General features: G+C 36.7%; 1 protein-coding gene across 1 annotated transcript; it reads left to right on the top strand.

The window, feature by feature from the left end:
* Positions 1–457: 457 nt before the first annotated feature.
* Positions 458–1,307, top strand: LOC149298732 (leptin-like). The gene is made up of 2 exons (XM_089487258.1): positions 458–607; positions 948–1,307. The coding sequence occupies exons 1-2, from the start codon at positions 458–460 to the stop codon at positions 1,305–1,307; spliced, it is 510 nt and encodes a 169-aa protein (XP_089343384.1).
* Positions 1,308–18,489: the final 17,182 nt, after the last annotated feature.

Here is an 18,489-nt window from a genome sequence, read left to right as displayed (position 1 = left end):
CGACCCATTATTGAATAAGGTCACTAACGTCTTTTATGTTTTGTCTACAACTGTCATGTAACTTGGATGCTGGGAGTTTGCTGAAAGGGTATACTACATTGCCTAGCCCGATATTTGTATGTTGTTTTATATTATGTATTTATTTTACACATATACAGATGTGGAGAGATTTTTTGAGCTTTGATGAAAATTATAAATGTTTTTGTTCCCTGGTAAAAAAAAAATGCTGCATTAATAATAATAATAAATAATAAAAATCGATAACCAGGGAACTTATTAAAACCTCTTTTTTTAGTTTGGTTGGATCATGGATTTAAGGAGAACATAAAGGGACAGCAAGAATCTCTTATATTGAAATTAACTGTTGATCCCATGTGGCCATTTACTTCTGTGGTCACCTCTTTTGTAGATTTTAAATACATGTTTGTCTTGCAGGCCGGTGGTCCAAAGAGACACAATGCAATTTACCGTGCTCTCACTTTGTGGCCTTTTATGGTTCTGGCTCCCCTTGTGTCATGGATGGGCTCTTAAAACTGAAAGAATTAAGGCTGATGCAAAGATGCTATCAAGGACTTTAATAACAAGAATAGAGGAACACCCAATTCAGGTGAGATAACTAACCAGAGAAGAGACAGGACACCTCATATATAGGCAATGCCTATTTTTTCATAGTTGCATATAGTTGAATTGGCATGAATAATATTATTTTATTTGATTCCTAAATATTATGAATTAAGTGATTTATTATTGTGAAATTATGAAATAGTTTCACTGTCTTTGGTGCTGCATAAAGTGCACAACAGCACAGGTGAAAACAGCAGTGATTTAGCAGGTATCCTTTGGAACAGAATAAGTGTAAATATAGTGGTATTCGTGTACACATCTGAGTTATCTTTAGAATTACTTATCTTTTTATCACTGTTTATCCTTTTTCACTCCAATTCTAGTTCATGTTCCCCAGCAACCTTAAAATCAGTGGCTTGGACTTTATCCCAGATGATCAGTTACTGGAGAGCTTAGAACATATGGATGAGACACTTGAAATCTTCCAGAAGATCCTGTCTAGTCTCCCACTGGAAAATGTTGATCAGATGCTAAGTGACATGGAGAACCTTCGCAGCCTACTCCAGCTTCTGAACAGTATTATAGGGTGCACAGTGAGAAAGCCAACTGTGTCGGACACTTTAATAAACATAACAGAAGAGTATGCCAAAGCCCCTTTTACTACTGAAAAAGTGGCACTTGATCGACTTCAGAAGTGCCTGCATAGCATCGTCAAACACCTGGATCACATCAAAGGTTGCTGAGATATAACCTATGGCTTATCCCAGTCATCTTACTCAACTAATTGATGCAATGCAAGGGTGGCATTTCCATTGTTTTTCAAGATGATGCATTTTTGTCTTTCCACGTTGCCACAGTACCTACTGCACTTTTTTTTACTCAAGGCTGTTCTACAGTCTCGTGGGAAATTTAAATGACACATTTTTTTACTTTTATGTTTTAGTAAATTGTTGCATTGTTTATATATATATATATATATATATATATATATATATATATATATATATATACATATACATGTATATATTTATATATGTGGTTGAGCCCAACCCTGAGTCTAGCTTGGCCCAGGACCAGAATAATCCATGCGAAGATAATTCCTTACTCAGTAGGTGCGTCTGGGTTGCACAACGGTGATCCCTATTTGTTAGAAAAAATACCTTGAGTTCTCCTTTAAAAAATACCTTTAACAATTGCACTAAGTAGCATACAATATAGTGCTTAACAGTATCCTTAAACTTTATACATAAAGCCGGCCTCTGTGGTCATTTAGAAGACACATAGTAATGAACAGAAAAAAGCAACCTGAACACTAAATATTGGTTTTATAGTTACATTACAGTTTATGCACTTGACTGATTTAGTAATTACTGGAGTGAAGCCTATAATATAGTACTCAATTCTAAAAGAAAATGTTTTTTTTAAGGTAATTTTTATTTATAGTGTATTACTCTAATTGTCAAAAACTTGAAGATACAGATTTGCCCTTTCACCAAAGGTTGGCATCTGACTATTATGGCATACTATGCAAATAACTTAAAACCAATGTATTGTATTTTCATAGTTTAACGCTTTTTATTTATTTGCCTGGAAACATGTTTTGTAATTAAATTAATTTTGTAGATTACTTCATTTTGTATTTTTCATTTTCTTACACACACAAATGGAAAATAGTGAAAAAAGGGTCATACACATTAAGTGTCATAAATAGCTAGTATCCATACTGTAGAATGGTCTCTTCTATTCTCTTCTGGTGAATTGAAATCTGTGCCTCCACTGACAACCAGATTTCTATTCTTGTCCTAACGGTGCAACTAATCCCAGAGAATTACAACATATAAAGTCACATCCTGGTGTCATTCAGTACAAGAATCCTGTATAATAGGTGAACAGAAAGGTTAAAAGGGAACTGAGCCACAGATACTTGGTAGAATCACTGTATTCCCTTTGAGTAGAGCACCAGTGTTGGGTCATCTATAGATAGATTGTGAATATCATATTTAACAGTGAACAACTTGTCTGTGATACATAACGTATCACTGGGCAAGACAAAATGAAAATCATGATTATTGGAAATTCACTGTATGGCTTGCCCAATGTGACTAAGAATTTACACCATAGTGTAGGATGCGGGCTGGAGAGGGGCTACCTGGTCATTTTCTCTGCAGGGGGTAGGGAGGGCTGCCAGATCATTTCTTTTATGTGGTACTGCTTCATATTGCATGTAGGGAGAAAAGGGGCTGACATGGTGTTGTGTGCAGTGAGGACAGAGGCTTTTGATGGTATTGTATATGGGAGGGACTGCCAAATAGTGTTGTGAGTGTGGTGCAAGGGGATGCCAAATAGTGTTTTGTATATGAGAGGGGATTCTGCATAGTGTTGGGGGGGTGTTGAGTTTTGTGTGCAGGGGTAAGGGGCTGCTGGATAGTGTTTTGTCTGTGGGACTTGTTTTGACTGGCAGCATGGTTTATAAAAATAACTCTCTGGGAAAAATGGCAGGTCATTCTGGGGAAGACCAATAAATCTTACATTAATGTACAATGCAAAAAGAATAGTTTCGAAGTACTGATTGGGTAATACCTCACTTCAGTTCACCTAGCCAAGAATTATAAATTACCCTCACATGTTTCCACATTTGTACAACCCAGTGGATGTTTATTTACTTTTGGTGGGAATTCTCACTAGTTGGTGCACTTTAGACTCAAGTGTTCCAAATTATATATTTTGTGTTGTGGGCACAGAATGCTTGGATAGCCTTCCTTAATAATAATAATAATAAAAAGCCTTTAGCAAACTGATCCAGCACATATGACTAGCTGCTAAAGTAATATTATTAAAGGCTGGAAGACAAAAGTCCCAGACACAGAAACACTCCACAAAATGGTTGATTTCATTTATGAAATAGAGGAGTTGGCACCTCAAGTGGAAGATGACCAGGATGCTTCCTCAAAGTCTGGACACCTTGGTGTCTGTAGAATGGAGTGTTGCGTTAGAGCCAACTAAGTAGCTTAGAGTCAGGGTCCCCTTTCTTTCTGGGTGACATGGCTTTTTCTCCCTCTGCTTGTTCCATCTCCAGTGGTGGAACTGCTGATGACAAAGTGGTGGGCAAGTTTTCAGAAGAGACCCAAGTTGGAGACAATACACTATTGAATTGGAAAACCTGAGGTTTATTGTTCATTTACAGGTGTCAGGATGAAAACAAAGATAATTATTTTTAAGGGCAGTAGTTTGATAGTTTGGAAGTTTTGTTTAAAAGGTTCTTAAGAAGTGCTGAGTGACATATATTATATTTTTTGTCTCCCCTTTTATTTTTCTTTGCTGTTTTGATGGGACATGATGGGACATGATGAATGGTTTTAATATTAAGATGGTCAATACTGAATATAGCTGGCCTCCAGGTGAATCCCCTTTTTAGTATTATTGGTTATTTTTTTCCTCTCTTTTGTGGAACCAAACAGAAACATTTAAAGTTGTTTTGAGTGCCAACACTGGCGCATGTTAAAATTAGAAATGATTTGTATCATACCTAAAAGAAATCACAAAACAGAACCTTGTTTGTCTAGAGGATGGAACTGGGAAACAACCACTTGGTTTTGTTTCATACCTGAATACTAACCTTGCTAAGAATTGCATGCATTTTTTTTATTTTCAACATTATAATACACTACTCTTCCCATTCCTTTCACAATATTAGACATTAATAAAAGGAGGGATTCACGCAAAAGGAATGTTTGAAAGTACTAATTATTAAGTAGAATGGATCTTTCCGGAAAAGCCATGATAAAGTGATAAACCTTTGTTGCACCTGGTTAGCTAGGCTGAGTCTATTCATTATTGTAGATGAAGAGTCGTGGAATGCGAACAGAGTTGATTAAAAATTGTGGTTTTCTGAAGAGGTGTGGTCCTCATCCTGCCCATGTGCCAGAAGGGACACTCCTATACTGAGTGGCACATAGAACACAAAGTTCTGGTAATAATAAGTGTTTAATACATTGGTTACCAAATTCTTGATGCATGCATAATAAATCAACAATCACAGGAAAAAATTATATCTACTTTAATTATTGTGCCATTCACATAAAAAAAATCAAATGTCTTTATAGTTTAATATTAAAACACCTATTACAAAATATTAGTATTAACTTGTAGATGCATTAGTTTAACAATTTTACATTTAGCCATATCTAGTCTATTTGCATTAACAATGACCTTAATAATTACATAGCTCTATATTTTGTTATACTTGTTTATATTTTGATATAGCAACAGAATACGTTTTTTTTTTAAAAATAATTACACAAATCATAACATATGCTTTAGATATAAAGATAGTACATTTCAAACAGATGTACCAGAATGAATTCATACAAACACAATGTGTCCTCTCTGCATTGATGGCTTGTGTATCAGGGTTTTTTGGCTGGTTCTATGACCTGGTTCACACACTAAAGATCCACTGCGAGTATTGACTGCCTCGACACAGTTAACAAAGCAAAGGCTAGTGTTACAGAGCAGAAAACTTATTTTTAGTACTGTTGATTTGCTTAATGAACAGTATGAACATTAAAAACATGAATCAATTTGCGGAATATTAATGAGTATATAGTGTTCCTTAAATGTGAAAAAATAAGTTCTTTGTCTGGCCATATAGAACGTACTTGTTTGACGCTTTTTCTATATTTTTAAAAGAACCCAAAACACACAATACTGTGCTTGCATGGTACCTGCATGGATTATGAAATCCCCTCACCAACTGAACTATGCATTATAAAGGGCCAGCTCAGCCCTTGCTAGTGTTCACACTTCATAGTCATACCTCAGAACTCTCCGGGTTTAGCCTTCAGTGGTTGCATTGCTTCTCTGGGTCTCCGGGTCCCCATTGGAGCTGTTCACTCCCTGACCATCCCACTTAAAGAGTGGCATGTCACGTAAGTCAGTGGGACTTCCTGCCCGCAAGGGGGTGCTCTGGGAAACCGGAGACATAAAGTTCCCAGGTATGTTAAAAATACATTTTGATGTGGCTATTCAACCAAGTTACTTATTTAAATTATTTAAATTAAAAACCTTGTGGATTTGTTAAAACAACTTCCATCTGAAAAATATGTGAATATGCGAAATAAAGGTAACATGCTTGAAAAACACCAAAGTCAAATATGATTAATGATTGTCTAAATATTTGCTACCTGAAACACCAGTGGTGATTCACATGGTTTCCCATTGAAAGTGGCCTTGGGTTATGTAGGACCTTTCTTCTTTTGCTTGTGGTCTGTTTGCTGAATCATGTACTGGGTGGTCTACTACTGTTTCCCCTAAATACAGTATACATATGTTTGACATACATCTGATGGGTAAAGGGGGTGTTTGTGCAGGGACAGTTCTAACTGGCCAACCTGGACAAATTACATTTTCCAACAGAAAAAAAGACTTTTAGGGTCCTGAAGGCTTAAGCAACTATACATCTTTTTCTGTTGTGGCCCAATAATCATGCTGGTAAAGAGGATTGTTTTGTTTTCTTCTCTTATTAAATTTACATAGTTACATAGGTCTTTTTTCAACCTTATGTACTAAGTCCATCAAGTTCAACCCTTCTACCTAACTTTCCTACTCTTGATCCAAAGGTATGCAAAAAACCCTAATTAAGCTACTTCAAATTCTGCCATCAGTGGAAAAATTGTATCTTTACTCCAAAAGGCAATCGGATTTCTCCTTGGACCAAGAAGCTCTAAAATATGAATGGTATTTATAGCCCTGTAAAAAAAATATCCAGACCCCTTTTAACGGCACTAATGTATTTGATAACTCCACCTCCCTTGTCAGTGAATTCCATACATTTATTGTCCTCACTGTAAAAAATCCCTTCCTTTTTCATCTATGAAATCTGCTCTTCCAGTCTCAGAGGGTAACTTCTTGTTCTTTGTACATTTCTGTTAATGAACAGGTCATTAAAGAACTGCTTATATTGGCCCTGCATATATTTATATAATCTTATCATATTCTGTCTAAGACACCGTTTTCCAGTGTATATAATTATAAATAAATGTATAATGTCATTTTTTACAGAATTGTACCGCATATTCAAGGTGAGGTCTTACCATTGCATGCATGCCAAAACCTTATTGGCCCATACAGCTGCTTGCTGGCATTGCGCGGTGTTGCCAAGTATTATTCCTAAATCTTTCTCATTGGTAGTTTTCCCAAGGGATATTCCATTTATAGAATAGGTTGCATTTTTATTATATTTACCATAATGCATAACTTTGCATTTGTCTATGGTGAACCTCATCTGCCACTTGCATGCCCAGTCCCCAACTCTGTGCATTTCCTCCTTAACCTTGAGATGGTGCTTCTGTAGGTCAAAGGTAAGTCCAAAGTCCAGGGACCTCCCTCTTTGGGAACACCCCCCAATTGTCGCCCCCAAATAAAAAAATGCCCCTTGAATTTTGTCAGAGCCGAAAGACCGGGAAACTTCTATATTCGCCCGAAAATGAATGCAGCAAAAAGAAAACAAAATTGCATTGATTTTGCTTGCTTTGCACTAGTCTAATATACACTACCCACACACACACAAATACACTTCCCATATATACACATATAACACATTGACGCTTGCACATACATGAATATACTGGCTCACACTTGGCCTTACAGCACCCCCTCACACACACGCACACACACTGTAGTGGGAGCACAAGGTCTGTAACTTTAGACCTCTGCTTTGGTGCTTGCTGGGTTCCCTTGGCACCGAGATATAACACCATATCCCAGAGTTTGTCTAACGTGAGAGACACTGCTCTCACTTAACGTTGGAGTGGTTAGAGGGAGATCCATGATCTCCCCAAATGATCCTGCTAATCGGGCAGCTACCCAGGTGAGGTAGCCTGCTAGAAACTTTCTCAGTATTCCAGTAGGCCAGTCCAGCCCTGCTTATATGACAACATATGTCCATACCATCTCATACAATCCATCAATGGCTTTGTAATTCTTATAATCAGAATATATATATATATATATATATATATATATATATATCAACCTGTATAGAAAATCCTACAGTATTCATGTACTCACATTGTTGTTTACTGTAGAAATTATGTTTGGCAAAGCAATCTATATACATTTTTGGGATCAACAAAGGAGAGTCTTCCTATCAGGTCTGTACATGCAGGTGTGTCACAGAAGGATGCGCATGCATGTGGTATATAGTGAGTCACATCACTGACATCTCTAGCTGATATAGCTCTAAGCAGTAAGAGTCAGCAAGAGAAGAGACATGTGAATCACTCAACACACCTAACGCCTGCCATAGATTTGTCAAGGATATGCTTGTGTTGGAGTGTGCCATTCTCGGGTCACATGACACAGAGAACAAGGAATCTTGTGCCATGTCTAATTAAAGCATGTATAACATGAATTAAGGAATGTATCACTCCTGGGGATGACTAACACATTAAAATTCTGTACTGGGTCAAACCGTGACGAGCCAAGTAAACACTCCTTATAAGGAAAACTACACATTAATTGCAGAATTATTTTTTATTTTATTATTTTGAATTTGCTTCCCTACCCTAACGGACAAGAGCACTGGTCAGTCTTTTGGAGACCCATGGACAGCAAACAGATGGGAAATCAGAGGATGTTGTGTATGGCATATTTACTTTGGGAACTGCCCTAGGCATGACCATTTATGCATTTTAAATTTTAAATTGTGTATGTGCTGAAATTCATTGAGAAAGCTGAAAAAATAACTCATGGATAAACTTTATGAAACATAGGAGAACCTTGGAAATCTAAACTAAGATAGACTTATTTTATACTAAAAGGTATCACTAGTAGCTTGCAGACTGTTATACTACAACTCTCATGATATAAACTGATCTATTCCTATTTTTTATGGAATGTCATGCTCAAACTGACAGTAATTGCTGGAAGCTACACAGTGTATCACAGTGATTAATGATATACTCCTTTTAAGTCATTTCTGCATGAAAAATTTCCTCTACTTAGAATTCCACCAACTGCGGTGACCTACTACCTTAGAATCCTTGTTGGTATTGCTAATGTTTGAAAAAGGCAAAAAATAAAAATGTTAAATGTTAATTGTTGTTAAACAGAAAAACAATCATTCTTGACCTTACCATAACAGGTGTTTGTTTTTTCTGGATCACATGTTATCCTGCAGTTAAGCTAGTTTTTACAACTAATTATATTGATTCTTACTTAAAAGGCTTCTGCCTTTTATTGAAAGGATCTGATGAAATATCATTACCACTGTAGGTGGTATTCATATCTTGCCGTGAGATGTCCTTTCCAATTTAGTAAGGAGACCTAGTGTTCCCTGAATAAAATGATTGCCCTAGGACATACCGTATTTGCTCGATTATAAGACAAGGTTTTTTTCAGAGCAAATGCTCTAAAAAATACCCCTCGTCTTCTAATCGGGGTCATCTTATAATCAGACCACAAATAGAGGTCTGACTATGAGACTAAGATCCAGATCCCCCGCACCGCTGCAGGGGACCTGGATCCTTCTGTCTCCCCCCCATTTAACACCCCCCCCCCCACTTACCGGTGCTTCCAATTTCCTGCTGTATACCGGGGCAGCGGGTTGACGTCCACACGATCCGCGTAGACAACTTCCGCTGCAGCCGGATGGAGGTGTTGCCAGCAGCGGGGGTTGTCTGCGTCCATGGCGCATACCTTCCCCGACCGGCACCGGTGCGGGGAACTCTGATCTGTGACAGTCGGGGAAGGTCTGCGCGATGGACGCAGACAACCCCTGCTGCTAGCCACACCTCCATCCGGCTGCAGCGTAAGGAAGACTGCTGCCCCGGTATACAGCAGGAAATTGGAAGCACCGGTAAGTGTGTGTGTGTGTGAGGGGGAGTGTTAAATGGGGGCATAGGGCATTTCTGGAGGCAGAGTGCTCTATGAAATGCCTTTTAACCCCCTGAACGCCACTCTGCCTCCTGAAATGCCTTATACCTCCCTATATGCCACTCTTCCCCATAATATGCATTTTAACCCCCTAAATGCCAGAATGGGATATAGGGGTATAAGGCATTTCTGGAGGCAGAGTGGCACATAGGGGGTTAAAAGGCATATCATGGGGCACAGTGGCATATAGAGGGTTAAAAGGCATATCATGGACCACAGTGCCATATTGGAGTGGCAATCCTGGGGGCAGATGTGCGTAACTGGGGGGCAGGTTGGAAAATACAAGGAAATAAAAACAAAAAAATATTGTTCTCAATCATAGCTTTTATTAAAAAATGTAATAGTTTACATGAATTAACATTTACTGGTGAACTTTTTTCCTATAGGGTCATCTTATATTCAGGCTTTTTCTTTTTTTCCTAAATTAATATTCAGATTTTGGGGGGTCGTCTTATAATCGGGCAAATACGGTATTTGTTCAGTCCTCTTAAACAAGTTGTTTTATTACTTATATTAATTTTGTATCCTGTCTGGACTATCTCAAGCAATATATTTTTAAGTGCTGGTGCCCAGTATGACATTGTATGCACACACTGGGATCTCTCCACTGAGGTCATTTAAATACATGAACAATAACCAATCCCATAACCAAAGCCCGCGGAACCTCACCACTTTAGAAGCAATCTCATTTAATGAATATGGTATCTGTACGTGAGGCACTATTTCAAATGTTTTAATCAAATTTTAATCAACCGCATTCATCCACCTTGTTTTTTCCTTATCTTTTCATAAAACAAAAAGTTTGTTTGGCATGGTCTACCAGGAACCTGGCTTGGTTCAAACTATTGCAGATCCAATGATTATCAGGCTTTCTGGTCTATAGTCTGATATTTTGATCTTTCCTAATGAAAAAGTCCCTGTAATTTGTTTTAGTACCTTGCTATGTTTTAAAGGCTTAAAATGGTGGTATAGTTACTACTGGATTGAGTTCTCTATATTCCTTTGGTGTTGTATCATCAGGCTCGACTCATCAGTTGCTTGCCAATGACTTATTTCCTGTACTAGTTTAGAGAAATAATTTGTATTGCTTTTATAGCATTCTTTATAAAAGGCCCATTTAAAGTGACTAGCAAATACGCAACTTAAATTGACAGATGGCTGTATAGATCGAAAACTAACTTTGTGTCCTTATATACATTTTCTACATTGTACGCTCACTCGTACTCCTCGCTCACTCCTTACCTTTGTTACTGTAAGTGAAAATTATTATTGTACTATTGTACTAATAATTATTATGTACTATTTAAGTCTTTTTTACTCATTGAACAGTGCTGCTGAATATGACGGTAGTTTCTAAATCAATAAATAATAATACCCCAGACATGGACATATTGGCATAAAGATATTTTGCTTTCTGTGCTCCATACAGAGGATGGCTTTTTTTGCATATGAAAATTACAATTAATAATGGAGTAATTCTAGTAGTCAAAGCTTTAGGATGTATTGCACTGGCAGGAATACCTGGGAACTTCTCGGCTTGGGCTTGTGCTTAGGATCATTGTTGTCCTGGAATGTCCAAGAGCGCCTCATGTGCAGCTTTGGTGCGGAAGAATGCACATTGTCTGTCAGTATTTTCTGATAACACGCAGCATTCTTCTTGCCATCAATTTTCACAATTGTGAGCCTCACAGTTGTGAGCCACAACCATGCTTCAAAGTGGGGATGGTATTCTTTTCTCTATAGCCCTTGCTGACCCCTCTCCAAATATAGCGCTTATGGTTATGACTATAAAGCTCTATTTTGGTCTTGTCTCTCCAAATTACAGTGTGCCAGAAGCTGTGAGGCATGTCAAGGTTTTGTTGGGCATATTGTAACCAGGCTTTTTTTGTGCTATTGGCACAGTAAAGGCTTCTTTCTGGCAACTTGACCATGCAGCTCATTTTTGTTCAAGTACCTTCATATTGTGCTCCTTGAAACAACCACACTGTCTTTTTCCAGAGCAGACTTTATTTATCCTGATGTTACATGTGGGTTTTTCTTTGTATCCCGAACAATTCTTCTGGCAGATGTGGCTGAAATCTTTCTTTGTCTACCTGACCTTGACTTGGTATCAATAAGTGATTCATAAGTGGTTGAACAGTACTGACTGGCTTTGTCAAGGCTTTGGATATCTTTTTTAAAAGTGCCATTACCTTGTTACTGAAGTCTTTTGATTGTTCTAAGAGGTATATTATCTTAGTTTTAAAATGTATATTGCCTTACGTAGTTAGAACTGCCTCGTACAGTATACTTAAAATGTAATCAATGCAGATCCTTCTCTTGTCATGTTGATAAAAAAGTTAATTAAAGATTGCCACACTGCTACATTTTTATACTTTTTTCTACCATGGGATCACTAGACGATAAATATACTAGATGGTATATTTTGGTTGGGTACTGCTGTAAGCCTGTAGAGCTGGGTAATCTAACCTTTCTATGCGCCTCCCTTTGGAGCTGCTGTTCTAGTCAATGTAGGCCAGAGTACACTCTTCACCCTCCTAATAGATTGTAAACTCCCAAAAGCAAGGCCCTATTTCGCATTAGTACAAGTATGCACTATGTTGCTTGTTCATGAAGTTAATATTGTAATTGGTAATTTTAATGATATTGTTGAACGTGTTTTTTTCCCAGGACTATGGAATCTGCTGGCACTTTAAAAAGAAATAATATAAAAAAAGGGAAGCATGCCTTATGCTTCATATACTGTATGTGTTTTTAAATAGTATTTGTTGGTTGTATCCTGATACCTTGTTTTACTGTTTTACTTTTCTTGTGTGCAGAAAAATGCAATAACAATACTACCATAGCTAAAATACCCAGGCCAACAATATTACACACTTTCTATAGTGGAAAAGTGACATCTTGTGGTACAATTTAAAAATGCATGCTATGGTCCTTTGGGATCTGCTTATTATTGTAAGTAAGCATGCTAGTTATGGTAATGCCTTGTGGTAAAATTATAAACTGCAGTCATGGTGAATTTGTAATGGTTTTTATGATACAAACTAAAAATAATGTGGTCTGCACGAAAAAACAAAAACATTAAAAAACTCAATCTAATTCAAAATTTAAATAAAAATCTGTAAGACAATCAGTAATAATAAATCTATTAGAAGAAAGAGAACCCCTGGAGTCCCCTAAGCAGACGGGGTTAACATGACCCTGCCTCCTCACACAGGGTGTAATGTTGCAACTAATAGATTTGCTTGGTGGCTTCTGGTTGGCCCCTTTTATGCTGGTGGCAGCTGTATGGCCAGGGTGTCCCCGTCAAGCAGATGTGCGTGGTATAAAGGGTTAACTGCGTATTCCGTTAATCACCTACCTGTTGGGGAATATTCACGTCCGCCACCCCTGGACAGCGGCATGTGCACTGTGAAGGCAGTAGGATACTGGCTTGAAAGTTGAAGTGCATTGAGCCCGTTAGGGGTTAAAACTTAAGTATGTGGAGAAATGTTAGATGTTAGAATGCTAAAGAAGCATAAAGGACGTGGTAATATGGTGGATATTAACCTGAGCCACCATGTTAGAGGTAAATGACCAGTGGCCAACCGCGGGTTAATTGGCCGTATCCTGGAAGAGGGTTGGTTGACTAAATTAGTGTTAGAACGGATGACCCTAAAATCTGTCTGGTTATATTGTATTAAAGTTATGCGTTGCTTAATCAGCGTTTAAAAGTTTTATATATTTTTGTCTGTTTCCATAGACATATTTACCAAATGCCATGGCCAATTCGAAATCCAGTTGGTTTCATGTGTATTTTGTTGTGCTATTGTCATTCATTTCTGGGAGGTTGTTGGGAACATTTGGGAGGGGTAACACATAGTGGGCAGAGCAAGGGTCATGCAACTGGTTATTGTCAAGAAAGGACTCTCACATATTATGAGATTAGATTGTTTGCTGGTAAATATTGATCAAAACATATTGGGAACTAAATTAGGTAGTCGATTGAGAACATAAAGAGAATCATACTCAATATATTGCAAAGGCAGTACCAACTTATATAGCAAAGCACCAAGAGCTTGGGAGACCCAAGGCACATACCTAACAGCCAACTAAATGTTCCAGGTGATTGCACCCCCGGGTTACTATGGTCATAAGACCATTTTTCAATCTTTTCTTGAACAAGCAAACATTGAAGCAAACCGTTTGCTGGGAGCTGATAACCTTTTACAAGAATATTAACAAATATGTTTGTTAACAAGAATGACTGGTGTTCATAGTTTCTCAGACTTTCCATCTGAAATGTACCTTGTAGGACATGAACATGGGTCAATAGCCACTATATGGTAGGGATTTATAAATTCCCATGGCATATTGACAAGCGCTTTCAAAGATTTGGGATTGCACAGTAAAATATCATATGGTTAGAAAATGGCCAGTTAAGCTATGGTTGAGGGAATTACTTTGAACAGTTATATCAGTATAACTGTTATTGAATATTTTTTTAGGAAGCTACATTGGAAACTAAATCTCAGCTACTTCTACCTTCAACAGAAATTTCCCTCTGTTTAATAACTGAGGTGCAAAATGTTGATCTAGTTTTCAAACTACAAAGAATGAATTTGACATTAGCCTTGTAAACTTCATATGTTATTATAACACTTCAGGTGAAATTATTTTGTAAACCAACAAGAAAAACTGATATTGCTATGGGTATAGGCAGCTAGGAGGTAATCAGAAGAGAAGAACATTACTGAAAGTACCCCAGATCTGTGAAATCAGTAGTTTATATTGATTTGCAAATTCCTTATATAAATTTACCCCCAGAAAATACATACTGGACAAAAGACTTGGGCATATTTAAAATTAACCCTTTCAGAATGGGGTGATTTTACATTTGGTCAACCCTTGTAACCAGGCCAATTTAGACATCAACCTTACACAAAACGGCCTACAGTTTACCTAAGGAAACTTATATATGTTTTGCAGGGGAAGTTAAAATATTCCTACATGAGGAAGTCCTTGCATATCATGCCACAGATAGAAATGCAAATACATACATAAATAATATTTTTCTCCTATTATTTCTCAAAATTGAAATAACAGAAATTAGAAATGCTTTATAAAAAAAAGCCCTGACATTCTAAATTGATGTAGATAGCACACAAAGTGAATGCATATGACAGTAAACAATGTATTGCTGGGTAGATCCACATAAGAATTGATTTGAATAGCATTATAATATCTACAAATAATAATATTTTATAATATTTTAAACACAGAGACAGCAATGTCATTGTAATTATGCAACATTTTAAAACATAACTTTTATTCAATATTGCTATTAAATCATGTAAAGAAAAAGCCCTGAAATACTATGTAGATCGACAATAGAGAATAAATAAGGACACTCACAATGTTTTATGAATAGAGGTAAATGTAGGCTGTAGCGATAGTATTGGTAATGCAATGAACTAACTAATTAAATTACTATAGATCATTGAATATTATTAAGTCATATCACTAAATTCAAATCCAATCTGGCTTAACTAGATTCATAGAACGCTGAGCATGTGTCCTTATTAATTCTCTACAGTCATCGGTCACTATACTGTTTTAAGGTTTTCCTTTACATCATGTGGTTTTAATAGTATTATTCACTAAGTGTTATGTTTTAAGTTAGGACTACATCTCATTATTTGTTAACTTAGCAGTTAGTAAAGGTGTTGTATTTTGGGTGAGTGTTGCCCTAGCCCTGATCAAGGGTAGTGTTCCACTCGCCCCACCACCTCCGCAGCTGCTGTCTTCTATTCTAAGCACCTGGATGACACCATCTCCAGGTGTGCTGCATTTAAGGAAGCACAGCACCAAGTAAGTTTCCTTTGGAAGCGTTTATTTATATTATTAGCACCATGGAAACTTGCAGCTACACTAAACTGCCAGTTCCATGTACCAATCCCTGATTACAGACAGAGATTGGATTGTTTACTTACATTGTAGGAGATGCTGCTGATTTCTCAGTGAGCGGATGCAAACATTTTGTGCATTAAAAGTGCCACCATTGGCCTCTCACAACCACTTTGTCATCACACACACAAACAAAGTTGGGGTCGCTTAGCTGTTCTCATGGAAAACAAGGACATGTCTAGCTATGTTAATATAATTGCAAAAAACTTTTCTAATCAATTAGCGTTTTAAACTTAAACTTGGATTAGTGAACACAATTGAACATAGGAGTGATGGTTACTGATAAAGGGCCTCTTTACGCCTATAAACATTTTCCATTAAAAGTCAGCAGTTTCCAGCTACAATTGTCATCTACAGCATAAACAATGTCTACACTGTACTTCGGATTAATGTCATGTTATTTTAATGGACAAAATGTGATTTTCTTTCCAAAAACAAGGGTAATTCTAAGTGAATATTAGTGTAAATCGGGTTTCCAGATTTTTTGTTGTTTACTCTTTTGTACATTTTGTTGCACTAAATTGTAAATGGCTTTTTTATTTTATTTTCCTTGTGTGTGTCAATTCCCCTGTTTATATATGACAACATGCAGAAATGTAAGGGAATACTTAACCTCCCCAATAAGTGTAAATGAGCTATATGATAGTACATGTAGTATTTGGGTTACTTCAGATGGATTGATGGGATGCTTCCAGTAGCATATTCTGGCCTAGGGCGGGAGTTCCAAAGGGTATCACATAAAGATCCCCGAAACAAATACTTACAGTGGTAACATAGAAATAAAGTCATTTATGTTGAAAAGAGAGCAGCCTAGATTAAAAGACAGCACTTTGAATTTGATTGCACAACCTCTGTAAGTAGTGAATTCTACATCTTTCTCATACCTAGTGTAAAGAACCCTTTTTTGCTTTAGGCCCAAGTTTAAATGGATGACCTCTTGGTCTTTGTACAACCCTATTAAAAAAACCAGGTCATTAGAGAGTGGCTGGTATTGTCTCAGTATGTATTTGTATAATGATACCATATCCCCTCTGAGATGTCATTATTTTAGTGTAAACAAATGTAACTAAGTTGTTTCATTATTACTTTTGTAGACACCCTCTGTGTTCAAAGTCTATAATGTTCTGTCTATAATAACAGATGTCTAGACCTGCTCTGCTTATTCAAGGCAAGGTCTGACAGACCCTTGCAGAAGCTGACTGACATTGAACATAATTGCTAAGTTTATTGTTTACAATTATTTCAAAGTCCCTCTCATTTCATAATTTCCCTTGCACAACCATATTTAAGATATAATTTGCACATGTATTTATTTTCCTAAAGTGCACAACTTTGCATTTGTCAACATTAAATTTCATCTGCCAGTTGGCAGCCCAGTCAGACAATTTGGCTAAATCTCATTGAATTAACTTCTAATTAATACCATATAACCTTACCTAACTGTGTGAGGTAATACCAATATTGCAATAGGGAACATAAAAACATTACAGAGCAATAAATAAACAAACAGGTAAGAGGAAATATCAAATTTAACGTTCAAGGTCTGCAATGTTTATTGTAGTAAACACCATTGGTAGTAACACCAATATTGCGAAAGGGAACATAAAAACATTACAGAGCAATAAACAAACAAACAGGTAAGAGGAAATATCAAATTTAATGTTCAAGGACTGCAATCTTTATTGAAGTAGACAAAATTCCAGAGTGCTGGTACTGCTTGAAAATTCTTCAGTTGAAGTATATCGATGACTTTCTTGATTCATTAAACTCTGATATTAAATTAGTACATAGTAGTTGAAGGTGATTTCCAAAACAATACAAAGTTGATCATGCTCTCCCGCAAATTCTTTTTGGGATAAGGGCTTCCTGGTTACTGTGATTAAAAACAGCAAGCCCAGACCGCAAAAAGCTTTGAGAGAGACACAGAGAAAAGTAATAAACACAAAAGATCTATTAAGAAAAGTCTACAGACACCAAATACTACTGTACAAATACCATCATGCATGGTGCATTGTTTTTACTTTTTAGTAAATTATTCTGAATTACTATTTCTGTATACTGTCTAAATATTAATAATAACAAAAAAATACATCCAGGCAAATGTCTGTATGATTTCATTTACATTGGCAAAAAAATCTCTATTCAAGTATTTGCTGAAACTCCAAAGCTCCAACGTGTCTACCTAAATCCAAGGGTACATAGTAACATAGAATTGGTTTGCTGTTTTTTCTTGATGGAGAGACTCAAACCTTAATCAGCTGTTGGTCCTGTCTTAGATTCAGGATAGCCAAATGCCTATCCTGTGCGTGTTTAAATTCCTCATTGTATCCATCAAGATAGAAAATTCCTGACAGTCTTACCTTTTTGTGAATGTAAAATGACCTGCTACCCCGTTTAGAACATTTCATTCATATTGCGAATCTCCCATTCGAAATCTTGGGATAAAACGGCAGTAAGGAAGGAATCTACTAAGAGGTAAAAATATAGCAATACAATCAGGAAAAACATAGGCATGGATGGCTATTAATAATGGTAAGGTGTGCTATGCAGAAAGACAAGGGTATAATAGATCTAACTCTATATGTGTTAAAGCTAGTTATAATGAATGTGAATTTATAGGATACAGATGTGAAATAGAATTTCTAAAATACTAGACGGGAATGGCACGTGTTAGAGGGTCAATTGTGGTTGTATGGTTAAAACCTTGGAGTAACCATGTCAGGTTGACAAGCAACAGAATCTGCTCATTAACCAGGTATACGATTCTATTTAGACAATAGTTTAAATGTACTGTTAGGGTGAGGATGCTTCCAACCCAACTAGATTGTAAACTGTAATCTGATATTGGCCAATGATGGGCACTTTTTCTTGTCTGAAAGATTTTTTTTTTGCTTAAAGCCAGTTTGTCACTTTCAAATCCAGTTTAAAGTTCTGTACACTAAATAATCCAATGCATTTTGCTTTATATATACTTATATATACACCATAGGAGCAGTAATATTTGAATAATTATTTATCCCAGTTAAGTTATGACTACCCTTTTGT

This window comes from Sceloporus occidentalis, unplaced genomic scaffold (genome assembly GCF_023333645.1).
Source record: "Sceloporus occidentalis isolate IW3139 unplaced genomic scaffold, rSceOcc1.0.p SCAF_31, whole genome shotgun sequence".
NCBI classification, from domain to species: domain Eukaryota; kingdom Metazoa; phylum Chordata; class Lepidosauria; order Squamata; family Phrynosomatidae; genus Sceloporus; species Sceloporus occidentalis.
This window is presented reverse-complemented; position numbering and strand designations above follow the sequence as displayed.

Excerpts from the sequence above, each read along its gene's own strand:
- LOC149298732 (XM_089487258.1), top strand. The coding sequence starts at position 458 with ATGCAATTTACCGTGCTCTCACTTTGTGGCCTTTTATGGTTCTGGCTC. Across the intron at positions 608-947 it reads TAGAGGAACACCCAATTCAG|TTCATGTTCCCCAGCAACCT; the intron begins GTGAGATAACTA and ends CTCCAATTCTAG.